The 21,766-nt window shown below is 45.6% G+C and overlaps 1 protein-coding gene and 1 long non-coding RNA gene across 8 annotated transcripts in view; one reads left to right on the forward strand and one right to left on the reverse strand.

The window, feature by feature from the left end:
* Positions 1-1,894, reverse strand: part of MED10 (mediator complex subunit 10) — a 340,764-nt gene extending 338,870 nt beyond the window's left edge. For 4 of the 7 annotated variants that reach the window (XM_058429984.1, XM_058429983.1, XM_058429985.1 and 1 more), the window contains exons 1-2: positions 1,249-1,688; positions 476-559 (exon numbers count right to left, since the gene is read on the reverse strand). In XM_058429984.1, the coding sequence (XP_058285967.1) occupies positions 476-559; positions 1,249-1,427 (263 nt within the window). In that variant the 5' untranslated portion in view covers positions 1,428-1,688. The other 3 variants (XM_058429986.1, XM_032136103.2, XM_058429988.1) reach the window with 2 other exon arrangements.
* Positions 1,895-2,097: 203 nt separating this feature from the next.
* On the forward strand, positions 2,098-4,398 carry LOC131381734 (uncharacterized). The gene is made up of 3 exons (XR_009210635.1): positions 2,098-2,212; positions 2,609-2,699; positions 4,307-4,398. It is a non-coding gene; the product is annotated as an uncharacterized LOC131381734 (long non-coding RNA).
* Positions 4,399-21,766: the final 17,368 nt, after the last annotated feature.

Genomic DNA, 21,766 nt, shown 5'->3' on the forward strand with positions numbered 1-21,766 from the left:
TCTCTCAGAACTAGCACTCCACGGGCAGTTTGGGAACATCAGACCAGATTGCTTTTCAGGTTGCTTCTGGCTGCCATTTTTTAAAAAATTTACAATATAGCCCTCATAGGACTTTTCACCTCTTAAGGAAAAAAGGAAGTTTTGTGGCTGTTCTTTAGCATAAGCAGGACTTTGAGAACTTATGATGTATTTCATATATTTAATAAGCTTTTATTTACATGTAACTTTTTTTCAACAATAGAATATTAAGGAGATTCTTTTTTTTTTTTTTTTTTAGTTTTGTAATCCCATTAGAACGTAAGTTCCATGAGGGCAGGTATTTTTGTCTATTTTTTTTTCCACCGGCACATCCCCAGCACCCAGGCTGTGCCTACCACACAGCAGGCACTCAAATGTCAGTGATGAAGAAGTCACGATACCACACCATAACTGAACAAGATTTATACCCAAGACGAATATCAAGAATGTTACTTACTCAAAAACTTCTAACGGTACGGTAATATCATGAAGCTGCTGTCTGCACTTATCGATATCCTGTAAGCCAGTAACAATAAAATTCCTGGGGGGAAAGGCAAACACACAGGCATCTGGTTAATCTCACTTGACAGTATAAGCACCACCCACAGAGCTACCCAGCCAACTGGGGCTCCACGCAAGTTCGTTCTCCTCACAGCTGTGCGGGTTACACATGGCTCTTACCTCTTTGGTTAGCTACAAGATTCCTAGGACACCGTTAGAGTTACAAAATACCCTTAAATATTTGTTACTTTCCTTCTCAACTAGAAATTGCCAGTAAGGGGGATGGAGAGGGAACCTGATGAAAAATATGAACCTTCTCTCAAAAACAATTACCTGACTGTGCATATGACTGTGTGTGCGGTTTCAGCGAACACATGAGGCAGCGGACTATACTCAAAGTCTGAGGGAAAGAAAGCCATACTGTCTGGTTTAGCTTCGTCTCCTCTCTGGAGCCTTCCTACACCACCAGGCTGGCCTGGCTATTCCCACAGCACTCGGTATGGAACCTCGGCTGCAACATTTTCTATGTCCGTGCCCCATATAAAGTCCTTCTCGAAAGTGCTGTACTTGCATTTGCCTTTTCTCCATCCCAGGGCCTAGCAACATGAACAGCACAAGGCTGTTGCCAGGAAATAATAATAATAAACATTCTGCAGCCTTTCTCAGCACCACCTCCCGCCTAGTTCCTCCACTGTCAGGCCTATGCAGCAGGTGGCTTCGGAGCCTCACCTTCTGAGGCCTAGTTTAGGGCGTGCACTCACTGTGGAGCCAGCCTCCCCTCTGGAGACAGAGATTGAATTCCCAGAAGGGCTCCAGGAGGAAAAGGCTGGGAGGGGGTTACACATGAGAGGGGATACGCTAGAAGAGAAAGCATGATTCCCTTGATAGGGAAACGGAAAGTATATCATCGGGCCATGATGACGTCTCCACAGGGGCCTCAAACAGGTTCCTCTAACGCAAATTGGGAAGGAGGCGGTTGGCAACAGGCGGGAGCGCGGGCCCCGCCCTCTGAACACAGCCAGGAAAGGCGGCCCGAGCTCCGGGACCAGACCAGAGGGCTGGCGGGGCACGAGCAGCGGTCAGGCTCGGCTCGGGCTCCCTAGATCCCCGCTCCCCGAGCACGCACTTCCCGGCCAGGCCCTGGGGAGACCCCGGCAGCCTCGGGCCGCCACTCACAGCTTTTGGTTGAGCCCGGCCTGGCTGCTGGGCTGGAAGTCACTGACGATGATGCCGAGCTGCCGAATGTTCTCCACGAACTTCTCCAGGTGCTCCTCCAGGTGGTCAAACTTCTCCGCCATCGCCTCGGGCCGACCCCCACCCACACAGCTTCAGCCAGCAGCGCCGCAAGCGCGGCCCTACGCTCTTGCTTCCTGCTTCCGTCCGGACAGATACGACTTCCGTTTCCTCTGGGGGCGCGCGGGAGAGCTCTTGGAGGCGGAGCCTGGTTATCGGGACGGGCGTGTTGGGGGCGGGGCGGGACGGGCGTGTTGGGGGCGGGGCGGGGCGGGCTTTCGGAGATGCGGTCTGGATTCTGGAGGAGGCCTCGGCACGCAGCTGGGCGAGTACTAACTGCTTGCACTCACATCAGACCTGTCTCGGTCATGGGAGAAGTTGAAGACTTGGTGCAATGCAGCATCTTCAAGCAATACACAATGGATGAAAATCCTAAAGTTTGCATGAAGGACCAATAACGGTAGTCTCCCTGCCCCTCTACCAGAGCCCTTGGGATCAGCGCCGACCTGCCTCCTTTCCTCTATGTAATCGGCGGCCACCTCCCCTAGCTCTTGCTGCTAACAGTGCTTCCCGGACACCTGCTGCCTTCCCAGGTCAGGGTCTCACCTCCTCGGGCCAATTCTGACCAAACAGCACCCTATGGGGTTGCCCTGTCTCTGAAAATAACCTCCCCTGCTTCACAAAGCTTTTAGTAAACTGCTGTTTATCTCATTGAAATTCAATTTAGGTCGTTTCACTCTTAAGTTTAAGAAACTTTTCTGCCCGATCTCCTGTAATAGCTGATATCTCCTCCAGCCTGTTTGAATTGCTCAAGTGATTTCTTTTACTGAATATATGTGTGGCCTGTACTTTTCAGTGCCTAGAAACAGGCAAAGTGAGGGAGTCCCTTTGCTAGATGATCTCCAGAGCCTCTCCCAGCTGTGACCAGAAATGGAAAGCCAGAGAAGGTAAGTGACTTGCCAAACTTATGGAATCAGGGCACTCCAGTTGGTGGGATGGGCTGATACACAGAAATGTTACATAAAATACTTCTCTCCTGATTTAACAACAATTAACTTTAAGGAATTATAAAACAAGGTGGAGGCTGGGCGTGGTGGCTCACCCCTGTAATCCCAGAACTTTGGAAGGCCAAGGCAGGTGGATCACCTGTGGTGAGGAGTTCGAGACCAGCCTGACCAATATGGAGAAACCCTGTCTCTACTAAAAATACAAAAATTAGTCAGACATGGTGGCGTGCGCCTGTAGTCCCAGCTACTTGGGAGGCCGAGACAGGAGAATTGCTTGAACCCGGGAGGCAGAGGTGGCAGTAAGCCAAGATCATGCCACTGTACTCCAGCCTGGGCAACAGAGCAAGACTCAAAAAAAAAAAAAAAAAAAGGTGGAAATAAAATATTGGACAAATAAAAAATTTTAAAAGTTATTAGGGAGAGGTAGCGACATGGAGTGAATGGCCTTTCTCAATTTCATAAGTAAGAAAGAGATAATTGATGGAACTTAGGCTTTGGTAAGTATTTATTTTAAAAATTGAAGGGTATCTCTTTGCTAGTATGTATAATTCCCAAACTAGTAGACAAGGGGAAGGGAACAAAGAAAACACAATCAACTCAATAGAAGGCAAGAAAAGGAGAGAATAAAGAAGCAGAGAACAAGCATGGAAAATAAAACGCACAACGCAAAGTGCAAAAATTAAAGGCACACAACTCAATAGCAAAACAGCAAAAGAAGAAATTTAAAAATGGGCAAAGGACCTGAACAGATACTTCTCAAAAGAAGACATAAAAATGACCAGCAAAAATGCTCAGCATCATATATCATCAGGGAAATACAAATTAAAAGCATAATGAGATGTCACCTTACACTGTTAGAAGGGCTATAATCAAAAAGACCAAAGACAATGAGTGTTGGTGAAAATGTGGAGGAAAGGGAACCCTTGTACACGGTTGATGGGAATGTAAATTAGTGCAGCCCTTAGGGAAAATAGAATGGAAGTTTCTCAAAACTCTAAAAACAGAATTACCATATGATCCAGCAGTCCTACTTCTGAGTATATACTGTGAACCCCGAATGTCTGAGGCAGTTCTCAGTTAATTTAGAAAGTTTATTTTGCCAATGTTGAGGACACACACTTGTGACACAGCCTCAGGAGGTCCTGATGACATGGGCCCAAGGTGGTCAGAGCACAGCTTGGTTTTATACGTTTTAGGGAAACATGAGACATAAATCAATATATATAAGGTATACACTGGTTCTGTCCAGAAAGGCGGGAAAACTCAAAGCAGGGAGGGGGCTTCCAGGTCACTGGTAGGTAAAAGACAAATAGTTACATTATTTTGAGTTTCTGATTTGCCTTTCCAAAGCAGGCAATCAGATATGCACCTATCTCAGTGAGCAAAGGGATCACTTTGAATAGAATGGGAGGCAGGTTGTCCCTGAGCATTTTCCAGCCTGACTTTTCCCTTTAGCTTAGTGATTTGGGGGCCCCCAAATTTGTTTTCCTTTCACAATATGCAAAGGAATTGAAATCACTATGTCAAAGAAATATCTGTGTTTCCAGAAACAGGTCCCAGTCCAGACCCCAAGAGAGAGTTCTTGGATCTCATGCAAGAAAGAATTCAGGGTGAGTCCATATAGTAAAGTAAAAGCAAGTGTATTAGTAAAATAAAGGGATAAAGAATGACTACTCCATAGGCAGAGCGGCCCCGAGGGCTACTGGTTACATGCTGTTATGGTTATTTCTTGATTGTATACTAAGCAAGTGGTGGCTTATTTATGCCTCCCCTTTATAGACCATATAGGGTAACTTCCTAACAGGCCATGGCATTTGTAAACTGTCAGGGCACTGATGGGTGTATAGCAGTGAGAACTCTCGTTGCCATCTTGGTTTTGGCAGGGTTTAGCTGGCTTCTTTACGGCAAACTGTTTTATCAGTGAGGTGTTTATGACCTGTATTTGGTGCCGACCTCCTATCTCATCTCGTGATTTAGAATGCCTAACCATCTGGGAATGCAGCCCAGTAGGTTTCAGCCTTATTTTACCAAGCTCCTATTCAAGATGGAGTTGCTCTGGTTCAAATGCCTCTGACATCTGTACCCCATAAAAATAGACAATTATTATTTGTTAGTTAAAAATAAAATTAAAGAGTATCATGAACTGTGTTCCCTGTCATTAAATATGTGTCTTCCCCACTAAAAACATACGTTAGTGAACACAGTAAATGTTAACAGATTTAACATGTAATTAATTTAATTAATTAATTAATTTAACATTTAACTGTTAGTCTATCCTAATGTTAAGAGATTTAACTGTTAGGATAGACTCTCAGATTAGAATCAAATTGGAAGTGTTTTGTTTTGTTGTTGTTTTAATCTAGCTATGTTACTTTTCAAAGGTACACCTAAAACAAACTTATAGACAGGTTGAAAATAAAGAGGGAGGATAGAATAATATATGGCAGGCAACCAAAAGAAGTTGTTAATGCATATAAAAGTTAATAAAGAAACATTAAAAAGATGCTTTTAATGGTAAAGAGAAGACTCATTAAAGATAGAATACTATTAACCTATAAGCAACTGACAACATAGTCTCGTATTATCTAGCACAAAAACTGACAAAATATGAGGAAAAATTCAAAATCCATAATTATTACAGGGGATTTGGACTACCTCTATCAGAAAACAATAAATCAAGTAGGCCAAAAAGCATATGAAGAATATGGAAGATTTAAGTACTATATTAAGAATTGTGATCTGTGCAAAACAGTGACCCCTGAAGAACAGATTGTTTCCAAGCACATTTGAAATACTTAAAAAACTTGACCATTCACTAGACCACAAAGAAAGTTTCAGCAAACTCAAATTCTATCACATAGACCAGATTTTCTGACCTCAATCTAATTACAGTAGAAATCTATGAATTTATTCATTTCCTACACATACATACACATTTGAAAATCAAAACACTCTAAATAATTCATGAGCGTACATACATCTGAGCATGGGCAAGACCCAATTATGTCTGCTGTCCTCGTGTGATTATGAATAGCACTCTTCCACTCACTGTCAAACGTGTCCCAGTTTGGTTGATATATTATGTGGACATCCTATTTAAAAGGAAAATTATAAAACATTTGGAATTAAATGACAAGAATTCCCTGTCAAACTTCTGCTTTGCTCCTGAGGTAATAATTTGAGGGAAAACAGCCTGGAAATAATAAACTGGAGTTTCAACTCAAAGAGTAGGGATAAAAAGAATCAAAAGAGAAATCACAGGCACCAAAAAATACATAGAAAGGGGTGACAAAAGTAAAGACAGACACTGATGAAAATGAGCACTATTGCATTAGTTTTCTGTCTAGCTGCATTTGAAGCTGGAAAGATAAAAATGAAGAAAAGTTGATTGTTGAAAATATGAGTCAAATAGATATACTTCTTGCAAGTGTCATCAGAGAAAAAGAAAAGAAAGGTGCTAAAAGAGAAAAATATACAGTATTATAAAAGAGTGAGGGTAAAACTTACATGTTCATAATTTTGAAAGCTTAGAAGATATAAAAAATTTTCTAGGAAACTACCAGAAATTAACTTAAGAAAAATAAACAGTTAGAATAGTTCCTAGTCTTTCAATAAACTGGCCAGTAGGCAAAAATCTCTTTCAAAGATAGAAGAGACATAAGCTCTGACAGTTTTTTACACTAATTGTTTAAAAATCAAACATTAAAGAACAAATCATTTCAAACTTACCCAGATACATTCAGAGACTAGAAAAAGAAGAAATACACCCCAGCTCATTTTGAAAGAGCAGTATAACTTTTATATGAAACTCATCAAGGACAATACAAGAAAATATAGGTCAATCTTCCCTGTGAAAGTAGATACAAAAGTCTTAAGTAAGATAGTATCAGAATTAGATCAATTGTCATGCATCAGGCATCTATTGCTGTATAACAAACCATGCCAAAACTTAGTGGCTTAAAACAACCTCAATCCTTCATTTTACCCACAAATCTGCAATGTGGCCTGTGCATGGCATTCACAGCTTCTCTCTGCTCCATGTCACATGAGCTGGGGTGGCTTCACTGGAGGCCCAAGGACCTACTTTCACAATGGCTCATTCAGCGGGGCTGTGGGCTGGCGACCACACTTCCCCACCACGTGGGTGTGTCCCTGGGATTTGGGAGCTTCCTCCCTGATGGTGGCAGGGTGCCAAGAGCACACAGCTCAGGAGAAGCAGGTGAAAGCAGCACCACCTCTTATGACCTTGCCTGGGAAGTCCCCTGACAGCCAGGGCACATTTAGATCCCCAGGGAGGGAACATAACCTGTCTTCCCAGTGGAAGAAGTAAGAAGTCACATTGATAGAGGAGCAGGTGAGATGAGAACTTATTGAAGCTGTGAACCCCAAGTATCTGAGACAGACAGGTCTCAGTCAATTTAGGAAGTTTATTTTGCCGAAGTTAAAGACACGTGCCTGTGACACAGCCTCAGGAGGTCCTGACAACATGGGCCCAAGGGCACAGCTTGGTTTTATACATTTTAGGGAGACATGAGACATCAATCAATATATGTATGTACATTGGTTCCACCTGGAAAGGCAGGACAACTAGAAGCAGGGAGGTGGTTTCCAGGTCATAAATAGGTGAGAGGCGAATGGTTGCATTCTTTTGAGTTTCTGATTAGCCTTTCCAAAGGAGGCAATCAGATATGCATTTATCTCAGTGAGCAGAGGGTAACTTTGAATTCTGTCTGTCTTTGTCCACAGGGAAATTCCTTGTGAGGGAGGTATGTCACTTTTTAATCTTAGTAGCTGCCTTTTTTAGGAACAGAATGGGAGGCAGGTTTGCCCTAAGCAGTTCCCAGCTTCGCTTTTCCCTTTGGCTTTAGTGCTTTTGGGGTCCCAAGATTTATTTTCCTTTCACAAAGCTGTTTTTGAAAAATACTACCTGTCGCCCATCGCATGGTGAAAAAAGTTATGATCCATTGTGCTTTTCCTAGGATCGCGTGAATTATGAAATATCATAAAATCCATTATTATAACAGTCTGTTGAGGATTAAAGGAGATAAAATACCTCAGGTAGATTTTTTAAGTAGACACTGGATATTAATAAAATTAAACCCAAATCATGATTTAAAAATAAAAAAGAGGCTGTGCACAGTGGCTCACGTTTGTAATACCAGCACTTTAGGAGGCCGAGGCGGGTGGATCACGAGGTCAAGAGATCAAGACCATCCTGGCCAACACAGTGAAACCCCATCTCTACTAAAAATACAAAAATTAGCTGGGTTTGGAGGCACGCACCTGTAGTCCCAGCTACTCGGGAGGCTGAGGCAGGAGAATCCCTTGAACCCGGGAGGCAGAGGCTGCAGGGGCCGAGATCACGCCACTGCACTCCAGCCTGGCGACAGAGCGAGACTCCATCTCAATAAAATAAAATTACAGTAAATTAAATTAAAAAGAAACCTTTGAGAAAACTAAGAATAGAAAAGAACTTTCTAAACCTGCTGAAAGATGTTTTATCTACTAAGAACATAGAGAGAGCATCAGATTCAATAATGAAACTTCAGGAACATGTTTGTTAAAGTCCTGGACACAGCCGGAAGCTTCACTGTTATGTTCCAGGCCTCTGTCTCGGCTGCTGGGTTGCTGGCAGTGGTTGCTGTTCCTCAGCTGGCAGAAGCATCCCTCCTCTCCACCTCCAGCTTCACGCGGTGTTGTCCCTGTGTGCGTCTCTGTGGCCAAATTTCCCCTTTTCATGAGGACGCCAGTCGGGTTGGATTACAGCCCACCCCGATGACTGAATTTGTTCACTGAACTACCTCTGTGAAGATGCCATCTCCAAATCAGGTTGCGTTCGGAGGTGCTGGGGGTCAGGATTCCAACATATCTTTTTTGAGGGGACACAACTCAACTGTAACACCTCTCCTCCTCTGCTGAAGACCAGCAGCACTCGCTGTCTGTATTGTGATCGCGAGATGGTTAATTCAGGACCAGGCCATAACGAGCATAATGATGATGTTAGTCCCTGTGATTAACCGTCAGCTCCAGTTTCCAAAGCACTCATCTCCCAGTTGTCCACAATGACTACTCCAGTGACGACTGTTCTCTCCTGAAACAAAAAGCATCCCAAGCCCACTTAAACCTACGTTGAGGCCGGGCGTGGTGGCTCACGCCTGTAATCCCAGCACTTTGGGAGTCCGAGGCAGGCAGATCACGAGGTCAAGAGATCAAGACCATCCTGGCCAACATGGTGAAACCCTGTCTCTACTAAAAATACAAAAATTAGCCGGGTGTGGTGGCAGGCGCCTGTAATTCCAGCTACTTAAGAGGCTGAAGCAGGAGAATCGCTTGAACCCAAGAGGCGGAGGTTGCAGTGAGCTGAGATCGTGCCACTGCACTCCAGCCTGGAGACAGAGCAAGACTCCATCTCAAAAAAACAAACAAACAAACAAACAAAAAACCTACATTGAAATTCTTCCTTTTACTCAAACAGCTAAGTAATGGCTGCTTTCCCTTTATTTAGCAACGTAAATACTGTTGGCTTGTTTATAAGAGACGTTTTAACATTTCAACACTCCAGGCTCCAAATGTAAATGAAATTAGGTTGGAAAATTCCAGTAAGTCAGAAGGTCGGCCTGGTAGGAAGCCATGTGCAGAAAGCATACAGAGCATTGCTGACTATACATTTTGTCGCCTTGTTTTCCCTCCGAAGTTGACATGAGCTGCCCCTAGGAAATTTCCTTACTTCTGATACTTGGTGACCTTGAAATCTGAAGGCTGTTTTTTCCCTTCTTCTTTACCTTTTTTTTTTTCATTCACACTATTATTGCTCCATCAGCACCCAAAGCCCTTAGTGGTATCATTTGGAACATGTTTTGCCATTCATTCTAATTTGTTCTAAGAGCCAGATTCAGCTTAAGTTTAAAAAAAAAAAAAAAAAAGTGCGGCTCTCCTACCCAGAGGAAGGAACAGCTGGTTTCTGCTTCTCACTTTGAAGATTTTCAGCACATTAGTAGTTCTAGCAGAAGGGAAGATTTGCAACTCTGTTGTTTGATGATGATGGTGATTATGATGACGGTGATGATGGTGATGGTCATGATCATACTGATGACAATATCTGCCATTTTGGAATGTATTTTATAGATTATAGACTGTCTCATTTATTCTTCATAACCCTAAAGGAAGCTACTATAATTTGAACCATATATGGTCAAATGTAAGCCAAAAAAGTATCCCTAAATACAAAATTAGGAGACAGAATAATTTCATCTGATAGAAAATGCTGACATTGTTTTTCCTCAAGAGCTACACTGACACATGAATGTTCAAATAAATTAGGTTTCCCGTTCATTCGATTAGATTCACATACCAATGAGAGTGCCTGACTTGTGCAATAAAAAAATAGAAATCGTATCTTTTTTTTTACACTAACAAGCATTGAGAAGCAGTAAGATTTCTCTTCTCTTCTGTTTTCCTTTCTATGCAATATTTGCAGCAATTTGCAGCTCTACCTGAAATTCTGTGTGATGTATGTGATCAAATTTTTAAAAGCAAAAAGATGAGATTACACTAATACAGATTGGCATGTGACCCAATCAGCAAATAGAAGTATGCAGTTGATTTTCACTATCAGGTTTTTTTGTTTGTTTGTTTGTTTGTTTGTTTGTTTTTTACAAATTGTCACAAGCTCAAAAGAGAGGGCAGGACAGCATTACAGAAATAGGGATAAGGTAAGACATCTAACTCCTTAGCAGATTATACACACAAGCATAGAAATACAAACTTTTCTAGGCTGCATAGCAACTTCACCCTCCTGGGTCTTTCGGCACACGGTGTAAACCCTGTTATCTCGTAGCATTTTGTAAAAATTAATGACTTTCAGTTGAAGTCTAAGTTTGTCTTAAACACTCCAAAGAGAAACGAGCTATGCTCAATTTCTCTTCTCAAATATGCTCTTCTCATTGTGGATGACCCAGAAAACAAAGTCTTACCTTGCAGAAAATCGTGGTGCACGTGGGCCTGGAACACCTGCTCCAGTTCTGATCAAGAAAGACAGGTAACCAGGAGGCTGTCCAGCAGAGAGCATCTGAAATAAGCAAAAAGAAAGCAGCTTTTTCAGAAAACTAAGTAAGAATATAGGAAAATTCTTCATTATGGAGGATGGAAGCTCAGAGGAGACATGACCAACATCTGCACAACTTTGAACAAAGACCTGGCTATTAATTCCCAAGACAAGAGAACTGGGCTCACCTCCTTCACTTTCTAGAAGGTGGCTGTAGTTTTGTTAGTCCACGTCCTCTGAGGAGCAGATCCCAAGATGGGATTAAACAAGAACTTTCTTAGAAGAAATACATGTGACAGAAAAAGGGAACCAGCATGGCTGGAAGAACCATCAGAACAAAATGCAGGTCTGATCCCAAAAGAAGGGAGGGATAGAGGGAGGGAAGGAAGCAGGGAGGGAGGGAAGAAACAAAGGGAGTCTAGAAGCATCTTAGACTGTGGTACAGTTCTAAGGAGAGTTTGGTAAGACCACTGAGAAGCCCTCAAACCAAAATCCCTCACCAGCAGAGTCCCCAGGAATGGACAAACCTTAGCCTTCCTGCATCACTCACTCAGTCATTGGCTGAGCAGCCCATGGGGGCAAAAAGTGCAATAGATTTCAAAGGAGAGCATTAGGGCCCTTGGTTAATTCTGCCCTTACCATCGGATGTCTGAAAGATGCACTCTTGTGGGTGCCACATTAGGATAAGCAACAATGATGATGATGATGATGATGATGATGATGATGATGATGATGATGATGCCATTTATTGACAACCTATCCAAAGCCAAGGATTGTACTAGATATTTTACATATATTAAATATAATTATCAAAAACAATCCCCCCCAGGCTGGGTATGATTGCTCCCCATTTTCTCATGAAGAAATTGAAACTTGGGTAAATATTTTGCCAAGGAAGGGTGTAGAGTTGAGTATCTGTTCCTTCAGGCATCATATTCTTACCACGGCAAACAAATGAGAGAATTTTTGCTTCTGCAGTAAGAAATAATGAGTTCACTGAACTTATGAAGCCAAAAAGTTGCACGTTTGGTGGGTTTTTTTTGGGGGGGGGGGTGTTTTTACAATATAAATTTTTGTTTACAATATAAATAAATGCAGCATTCATTCTACTTAATGCATAAGTGACAATGTTTGAAGCTAGAACCATTGTACTTTCCCAGCAAGGAACTCATGACCACACCGAGCCCTCAGTGACCCCAAATGGCATTTCTTATGTCCTCCTGGCTGTCTAAAATGGAGCTCAGGTATGGCCAGGAAGGGACGCAGCCCCAGTACTTCTTTGGTATATGACTTTGGGCCATTTCTAGAATTGCCTTGGTCTTCAGTGAGATGGAGCAGAGACTCCTCCTAAGGGCCTGCAGGTCACCCCCTGCCCAGGGTAGAAACAAAGAAAACGAGGCACCTAGTTCGCACTGAAAAATAAACAACTGAATAAACAAAAAGATAATAGTAGCTTAAAACAGTAGCTAAAAAAGTTAGTCAAGAGATATGTTAATTCCCTATAAAAACTAAAAATAACACCTTAACATATGTCCCTGAGTTATTTTTCAAAAACCTGAACCCGCACCAAACAGATTTGCTGACACAGAGACCTCAAATTAAGGGAAACTAAACAGTAAACTCTGGTCACTGTTCTTTGTTCTAAATTTCTTCCTAAGGGACCTGGGGATGTCACACCCACAAGCTAGAGCTATCAGTTTGGTGCAAAGGTAATTGCAGGGTTTTTTTGCTGTTACTTTCAATGGCAAAACCTGCAATTTTGCACCAACGTAATAACATTGTTTTCTGCTGATCCCACATTTTTAGACAAAGCTTTGCCTCCGTAGCCAATCACAGATCAGAAATCTTTAAATCCACCTATAACCCGTGGGCCCCCAACTTCCAGCTGTTCTACCTTTTTAGGTCAAACCGATGTATAGTCTCCATATTTGAATTTATAACTTTACCTGTAACCTCTGCCTCCACGTTGGTAAAAACTCTTGCCTATGAGCTATCTGGGAGTTGGGTCTTGAACATGAGATGCCTGATTTTCCTTGCTTGGGGCCCTACATAAACGCCTCACTTTCTCTCGCTACTATCCCAACATCAGTCTTTGACTTCGCTGCAGCCAGTGAGCAGATCCCAGCTGGATTCACTTACATCAGATTTCTCCTCCTGGAAATAGAAGAAATGTGCCTATTGATGTGTGGAGCATTTCGCATGGCACCTGGAATGTAGAAGGCGTTTGGGAAACGTGGCTTCCTTCTATCAGTTTCTACCCAAAATGTGCAAAGCCAAGTTCTCCTTTTTGTGCTGTATGCTGGCTCCTTCCAAAAATGTATTTGATGATGTCATTCCTCAACCTAAAACCTCCTGACACCACCCCGCTGTCTACACCAGGGATGTTAAAATCCTCTCTCTGCATAGCTCCATCCACATGGCCATGTACTCACTCTATTACCCCAATTCTCTGGGTGGGGCAGGAGGAGAGGAGCAGGTGCATGTGCACCTGGCTGAGGGAAAGGATTCTTGGAGGGGTGGGACAGGTAGTCTGAAAAGAGTCGACCTCCGGGAAGCTGCTCTGCAGCCCTCATTTCTCCTTTGAGAATCGCTGGTCCTCAGAACAAGTTCTAAATCCTTACCACCTGACCTGATACCACCTTCCCACTGACCAGTGCCCTAGAGCCTCGCGGGGCCCTCGCCAATCCCGCCTCTTTGCCTTTGCTAGTTTCTTTTCTGTGCTTAAAAGTCCTCTTCCATACCTTCTGCTTTACTTGGGGAAACCTGAAATAAATGTCAGCATGTTGGTGAAGCTTTTGCTTACTGCCTCAGGCAGAATTAATAGCTTTCTGGTCAGCTCTGACACATCTGGGCCCTGTTCCCTCCTGAGAGGTAGAGAATCGCTAGAGGCTGAGAACCGTCTCCACCTTTAGACAGAATGTGTTTAGTGGTTACTGCCTGTATCCCAATGAAACCCGCTCTGCCCTTCTGCCATAGAAATGGAATTGAAGCCAGACCCGTGGCTGCCCACTGTCCGTGTTTCCCATTGGTATGGTTTGGCTGTGTCCTCCTGCCAATCTCATCTTGAATTGTAGTTCCCATAATCCCCACGTGTTGTGAGAGGGACTCGGTGGAAGGTAATTGAATCATGGGGGCAGTTTCCCCCATGCTATTCTCATGATGGTAAGTTCTCATGAGATCTGATGGTTTTATAAGGGGCTTCCCCCATCACTCGATTCTCATTCTTCTCTCTCCTGCTGTCTTGTGAAGAAGGATGTGTTTGTGAATCCCCTTCTGCCATGATTATAAGTTTCCCAAGGCCTCCACAGACCTGTGGAACTGTGAATCAATTAAACCTCTTTCCCTTATAAATTGCCCAGTCTCAGATATGTCCTTATAGCAGTGTGAGAACAGACTAATACACCCAGGCTTCCCTGAAGTGAGCTGTGGCCTTCGCACTAAGGGATGGGAGCAGGAATGATGGGTATCTGCTCGGGGGTGGGAACATGAGGCATCAGGTGCATCTTCTTCAGGCTGTCCCTGATGTACTGGTGATTGGTCCCACCAGGCAGGTGTCAGTACCGCAGAGCAGTGGAACACTCTGAGATAATGGAAGTGTTCTGAGATCTGTGCTGTCCAACGTGCAAGCCACTAGACACTTGAGCTATGGCTAGTGCAACTAGGAACTGAAATTTCAATTGTCTTTAAATGTATTTAAATTAATTAAAATTAAAGTAGGCACATGTCACCAGCAGCAACTGTATCAGCCAGTAGAGCCCTTGAGGATGGAGGAGCAATGGTTTGGAAGGAACATGGATCTTAGAATGCCCAGTGGAGCAGAGATTCTCCACCTAAATGGATTACTAATCTCAGAACTGTTGAGTGAGAGAAAAACAAGGCAATGTTTTAGGACAGTTAGGAAGATAGTATTGCGGCTTCTGAGGTGTCCCCTGGCCATCAGATACCTATGGTACTCTAACAGCAGCATGGCCAAAGGTGTTCTGTCCCTGCTGCCCAGATCCTTCCTCACCCTTTACCTTTGCAACATTGAGCAGAACAGCTCTTCACTGGGATGGCCACTCACCCAGGCATCATTAGGAAAGGTGAGGGGATGTTTTCTGGTGTCACAACACCTGGATAACTGCGTTCTCCAGCTTCCTCTTGCTGCTGTAGCAAATTACTGCAAATGCAGTGGCTTAAACAACACACACTCAGTCCATAAGTTCTGAAGGTAGAAGTCTGAAGTGAGTGTCATGGGACTAAAATCAAGCTGTTTGCAAAGCCGCACTCCTTCTCGGGGCTGCGGGGAGAATTGGCTTCCTGCCTTTCCCAGCTTCTGGGAGCTGCTGCATTCCTTGGCTCCCGGCCCCTCCTCCATCCACAAAGCTAGAAATCCCATCACTCCAGCCTCTCCTTCTGTCCTCACACCTCTCTGTCTCTGACTTTGCCTCTCCTGCCTCTCCCTTGCTTTCTAAGGGTCTTTGGCATGTTGTGTTACATTGTGCCCACCTGCATAATCCAAAATAACCTCCTGATATGGTTTGGCTGTGGCCCCACCCAAATCTCATGTCAAATTTTAACCCCCATGTGTTAACGGAAGAACTTGGTATGAGGTGATTGGATCATGGGGGCAGATTTTCCCCTTGCTGGTCTCATTGATAAGTGAGTGAGTGAGTTCTCACAAGATCTGATGGTTTAAAAGTGTGTACACTTCCCCCTCGCTCTCTCTCTCCTGCCAGCGTATGAAGAAGGTCCTTGCATCCCCTTCAACTTCTGCCGTGAGTGTAAGTTTCCTAAGGCCTCCAAGTCATGCTTCTGTTAAGCCTGCAGAACCATGAGTCCGTTAAACCTCTTTTCTTCATAAATTACCTAGTCTCAGGCAGTTCTTTACAGTGGGGTGAAAACAGACGACTACACCTTCTTATTGTAAAGTCAACTGATCACAACCTTAATCCCACTCAGTGCCTTAACTGCCCTGGCCATGGAACCCAACACAGTCACAGGCTCTGAAGAGAAGGACATCTTTGCTGGTAGGGAGGGATTCTTCTGCCCACCACAGTAACTCTGTGGGCACAGGGTAGGTTGGAGCCTGGGGACAGCACACACCATGAGACACTCCTACACAACGAAGTGTACCCCTCAAATGCCAATAGTGCCCTCTTGAGAAATGCAGCTGGAGTCCCACTACTCTAAGTTGCTTTGTGTATGGTGAGGAATAAAAGGACAGGGGAGCTTTGCTTTTCATCTCAAGTTTCCCTCAAAATCTGTAATTGCAGCCTCCAAAAAAAAATAAAGAGAAACCACCTTCTCTTGCTTCTTGTAAGAGGAAGAGATATAGAGAGAAAGAGAAATGAGACAGACACCTGTGCAGGTACTCAAAGACCAGTGCAGCCCTTCTCCCATGCAGAGATCAGAAGCTCAGCTTACAATTACCAGCCTGACTGCATGAGTGTGCAGATAAGGAAGCCCCACCTGTCAGAAGCACTCCTGCAGGACATTGACTTGAAATTGAGCCCAGTGGGGGAAAGGTGGGTGCCTGTGTCCTCCATACTGGTGATGCAGACCGGAGTCAGGAGACAGAGCTTGAGAGTCACAGGTGGCTTCCACATGTTCACCCATGTCTGCTGCAGAGGTCTGGGCTTCCCCAGCAAGGCGTAAAAGGGGCTGCAGGTAACTAGAGCTGTGTCCAAGGCATCCAGAGGTTTCCAAGCACCTAGTTCTTTGCACTCAGTTGCTCTCTGCGACTCCAGTTGTTAGACATTCATGCTGAATTCTCAAAGATACAAGGTCCCCCCAGAAGACATCGACAGGGTGGCGCCTACTTCTGCACCTGTACCCACTGGCACCTGTAAGAAACACAGAATGGAGAATTGGAGAACTGGAGGCTATGATAAATGATGTCAGTCAACCCCTCATTACACCTATGAGAAAATGGATAAAAAATATACCCAGGAAAAAGAAAAACTGGTAAGCCATGAAAAAAACAAGAAGACTTTCAACAAAATTGCTTGTATTTGTCAACTTTTGCTGTGACCACAGACAGCCTGAACTTGTCAATGGCTTGCACCAAGATCTCATCTGTCTTGCTTTTGAGACATGAAGTGGAGACAGGTGCAGGGTCGGCTGGACCTTCTAAACCACATGGTTTAGCTTGGGTTGGCGTAACTCATGTCTTCTCATCCAGAACCCAGGCTGGAGGGAAAGCCACCTTCTGAAATGCACTGATTCTGTGGTGAGACAAGTGAGGAAGCCTGGGCCAGGCCCCAAGGTCACATGCAAAGGCTCTACTCAGCCATGGCCAATGTCTGGCCACTCACACTCGATGGATGAACAGCGCATTTCCCGTGGTCCGGCACAAGCCTGTGTGGTGGGAGGATGCTTTTCCCAGGAGCTGAACCAGTGGGAAATGCAGCGCTAAGAGTCACCCAGCATCCTGCACATGGAGGAGCAAGAGTTGGGAGCGATAACCCAATGGATTGCTCACTGCTGCAAGATCAGCCCGGGGATTCCATCTACCCCTTCCCCTGGACCCTCCACTCTGGTTAATTCCCCCTAAGCTGGAAGGACCCATCCCCAGTTCACCCGGGAGAGTCCCACGTGCCCTCATCCTGCCCAGGTCTCATCCTGTGGAGCATTCAACCCAGACAGAAGCAGCCCCAGTTCTATAACACACAGTGCAGTCTTCCCGCCCTAAGACCCCTGCAGTGGCACACAGGAAGCGCAGATTCTGATGTCTGCTGGAACACGTAACACATAACAGAGGTATGTCTGCCTCGTAGCTCATAGACTCTTCTGGTCAGCAGGGATGGGGGTTGGGCCATTTATGAGATCATATCCAATCTACAGAGGACATTCTTTCACAGCCCCAAGGCAGCACAAGGCAGGGGAGGCCGGGGGTACTGGAGCCTCTGTTTGTCACCTGCAGTGAGGACAGCTACGGTAGGAAGCTCAGCTTCTCTGATCCTCCGTGTTCTCCTCTGAAAACTGGCTCGAGGCCATGTAGCAAGGTGCCCTGAGGATTGCAGATGAGCAGGGAGTGTGGATCCACATTCCTCCCGCTCAGTCCCAAATCCCAACAGGCCTCAAACCCTAGGGGTGTGGCCACTCGTTCTGCAGCAGCATATGATCTGGACTGAGTAGAAGGCTAGTGATAATCTTCTTATATACAACTGAGCACGTGCATTTATACATTTCTCTTCAAAAATAATAATGCATTTGATGACAGGGAACTGACCCAGACTCATGTATACTATCCTATTTATGCACTATCATCTCAGTCAGGGTTCTCCGGAGACAGAGCCGATAGGAGATAGATAGAGAGAGACAGGCTGATTTTAAGGAATTGGCTCACACATTTGAGGGTACTGGCAAGTATACAATTTGCCAGCTGGAGACCCATGGAGGAGCTGAGGCAGCAGGTCAGGTCTGAAGACAGAATTCTCTCTTCCTTGTGGGAGGCCATTCTTTTTCTCTGAAGGCCTCTCACTGGTGGGACAAGGCCCACCCACATTATGGGGGCTAATCTGCTTTCCTGAAAGTCTCCTGACTTAAATGTTAACCTCATTTAAAATAAGATGCCCTCACAGAAATCCAGAATTGTGTTTGACCAGATAGCTGGATATCATGGCCTAGCCAAGTTGACACATAAAATTAACCATCACAACCATATGATAAATGAAACTAGACATCCCAAATGCTGGTGCAGATCTGGGGCCACCCCAGGGTTTGGGCAAGAACTGTGGGTCCCATCCAGCTGGAGCACAGGTTCTCGGGAGAGTCTGTGAAGGGACAATTCACAGGACTTTTGCCTACCCCAGCAGAGAGCCTCTGCCGGGGTGACCGGGGTGAGTGTGGACTCATCTACAGCACAGAGTGGTCCCCGGCTGGTGCACGGATCCACATGAGAAATGAGAGGAGTTGGCTGGAGACAGGAGGGTACAGGGGTTGGTGGGACAAGAGAGGAACAGAAGAGTCGCCTGTGATTTACGGTTCCAGCTCAAATGCCTGGTGGACAGAGTGAGAGCAAAACATAAAGGAAGATTCCAGAGGAGAAATCAAGGGAGTCATGCGAGGCTGACGTCCTCATGGGACGTCTGGAGGCAGCTGAGTGTGTGGCCCTGTGCATGGAGGCAAGGCTGTGACAGATGTGAAGAGAGGGGTTTAGGAGATTTCGGAATTACAGGCTGTCAATCTCCATATCATGTCAGAGGTGGGATGGCTGAAAGAGAGCGTGGAGTGAGACGTGAGGGCTGAGGGTGGGAGCCTGGGAAGTCTGCAGAGCACCAAAGCAGGGCGGGACAGCCTCTAGCAACAGGAGGAGGGAAGGCACCATGAGGGGCTGTAGAGAGGCAGGAGAACGGGGAGGCCGAGGGCTGAGAGAGCACGCGGTCGTAGGCAGTTGTCGGGCACATCAGCAGCAGGCAAGCAGGTGGCAGGTCACAGGGCAGGCCACCGGGCTGGCCACTGGGCAGGTCACAGGGCTGGCCACTGGGCAGGTCACAGGGCAGGTCACCGGGCAGGTCACAGGGCTGGCCACAGGGCAGATCACAGGGCAGGTCACTGGGCAGGTCACCAGGCAGGTCACAGGGCTGGCCACTGGGCAGGCCACAGGCCAGATGACAGGGAAAGCCACTGGGCAGGCCACAGGGCAGGTGACACAGCAGGCCACCAGGCAGGTTACATGGCAGCACATGCTGAAGAGGCCCATGTGAGGCACCTAGAGGAGGTAGAAACCAGGGCCGAAACCAGGTAGAAACACATGGAGCCGGCACTGCTCTGCTATCATAGGGCACCTGAGCAGTGAACAAGGCCTTAGGAAGATGCAGGTTCAGGGTCTTGAACAGTGTCTCTGTGGCTTGGGAGTATGCGTGTCATAGATGGCAACACCCTTATCTCCAGCAAGGCTGTTAAAAATGAAACTAACACTCTATAGAGCTGGCATGGGCAGGTTCCCTTAAAATCACTTCGTGCATGTTATTCCTTTAATCCTCCCAACAGCTATAGGGATTACTGCTATCTCCACCTCAGATAAGCAGCGGGGCACAGGGAGTCTGAGTAGCCTGCCCAAGGCCACTGGAGACCTGTGCCAGGATTGAGCACGGCCATCGGCCCTGAGTCTGATTCCTAGGACATGCAGTGCTGCCGCCAGCGATAAGGCTCACTGAGATGCCACCAGCACATCCTCCCTCAGGTGTCCTGCTTCTCCTGGGTGATCTCCGCTCCAAGTCCAGTGGTAGCTCCCAGAAGACATATGTCCATTGTCCTGGGCCCTGGAACCTTTGGATGTGATCATATCTTGCTGTGGGTGGGGAGGGTTTTGCAGCTGTAATTATGATTTGGAAATGAGGATATCATCTACGGTGGGTCCTAGATCCAGTGAAAAGAGTTCTTATAAAAGACAAGAAAAACACACACAGGGGAGAAGGCCACACGAGGGTGAGGCAGAGACTGGAGTGGTGCAGCCACAAGCCAAGGAGTGCCTGCAGCCCCCAGGAGTTGGAAGAGGCAAGGAAGGAGCCTCCCCTAGAGCCCTGAGAATGGGCCTCGATTTCAGACTGCTGGCCTCCAGAACGGCGAGAGAATACGTTTCTGTATTTATAAGGCACCCAGTTAGTGGTGATTGGTTATAGCAGTTCTAGGAAACCAACATGCTCTGATATGAAAACCATGTAGGATCTCCCAGAGCCTGCCCTGAGCTCTTTCTCTGCTCACCTCAAGTCCCGAACATCACTGTTCCTGTTACCACACCTGGGTCCTAGAAAGTGAGGTCCCCAGAGAGTGTTTGAAGTTTCTACAAGCAATGGATTGTCGACCTGGAATGTCCCTCGAGGAGTCTTGAGTGTGTGAGCATCTGATGTCATGCCAGCAGAATTCAGATTTTCATGAGCCTGGGTGAGGCGGGGTCTGACAGCAGCTTACCTGCCAGCAAGAATAAGAAGTCGGTGAGTGAGTCCAAGATTTGCTCAGATTCAATATATTTCAATTTTATTTTGTATAGTACAACTTTTTCTGCCATCACTCAAACCCATTCTCACCACCTGAAATCATTCTTCATCGTACAGCAGAAGGAACCAGAAGCAAGTCGCCCTTCAACCAAGCCACTCGTCCAAGCCTTTCTGCTGCCGTCGGCTGCCTGCCCCCTACACTGGTACTCAAAAGGCGTCCAAAGCAATAACATGGAGTGACAGCCTCCCCTCCCGCCCATGACATTGCAGTTCCCCCAATGCCTTTTGAACATGCGGCACTAGTCAACTCCAGTTGTTACAAGGGTTAGGTGCCGGCACCTTTCAATACCATGCTTTTTTCCCAGATCTCGGAGAGAGGTGTCATAATTTATTGGCACAGCAGAGCCTTTGCATGTGACCCTGTGGCCTGGTCCAGACTTTCTCACTTGTCTCACTACAGAATCAGTACCTCCCAGAAGGTGGCTGTCCCTCCAGCCTGGGTTCTGGGTGAGAAGACATGAGTTACGCCAAACCGAGCGGAACTGAGCAGGTCCGGTTGAGCCACCGCCGGCCCCGCCCCTGTCTCCACTTCATGTCTCGAAAGCAAGACAGAAGAGATCTTGGTGCAAGCCACTGACACGCTCAGGCTGTTTGTGGTCACAGCAAAAGCTGACAAATATAATTTTTTTGAAAGTCTTCCTGTTTTTTCATGGCTTATCAGTTTTTCTTTTTCCTGGGTAGACTTTTTATCCCTTTCTCAGAAACTATCACGAAAAATAGGGTCATGGGCCTATGCTTGGAATCTGCTTTGCTGAATTGTATATATATATGTGTGTGTGTCTATATATATATATATATACACATATATATAGACATACACACACATACATACACACATATATACATATGTCTATGTATACACACATATACACACACAGACATATATATATATATATTCACAATAACATCATCTTCATCCCAGAGCTGTGTTTTCTTAATCTTTCCTCTTCTCACGCTGATCTCCAGGCGGTGGATCCAAG

Source organism: Hylobates moloch, unplaced genomic scaffold, assembly GCF_009828535.3.
Source record: "Hylobates moloch isolate HMO894 unplaced genomic scaffold, HMol_V3 SCAFFOLD_17, whole genome shotgun sequence".
Taxonomy (NCBI): Eukaryota; Metazoa; Chordata; class Mammalia; order Primates; family Hylobatidae; genus Hylobates; species Hylobates moloch.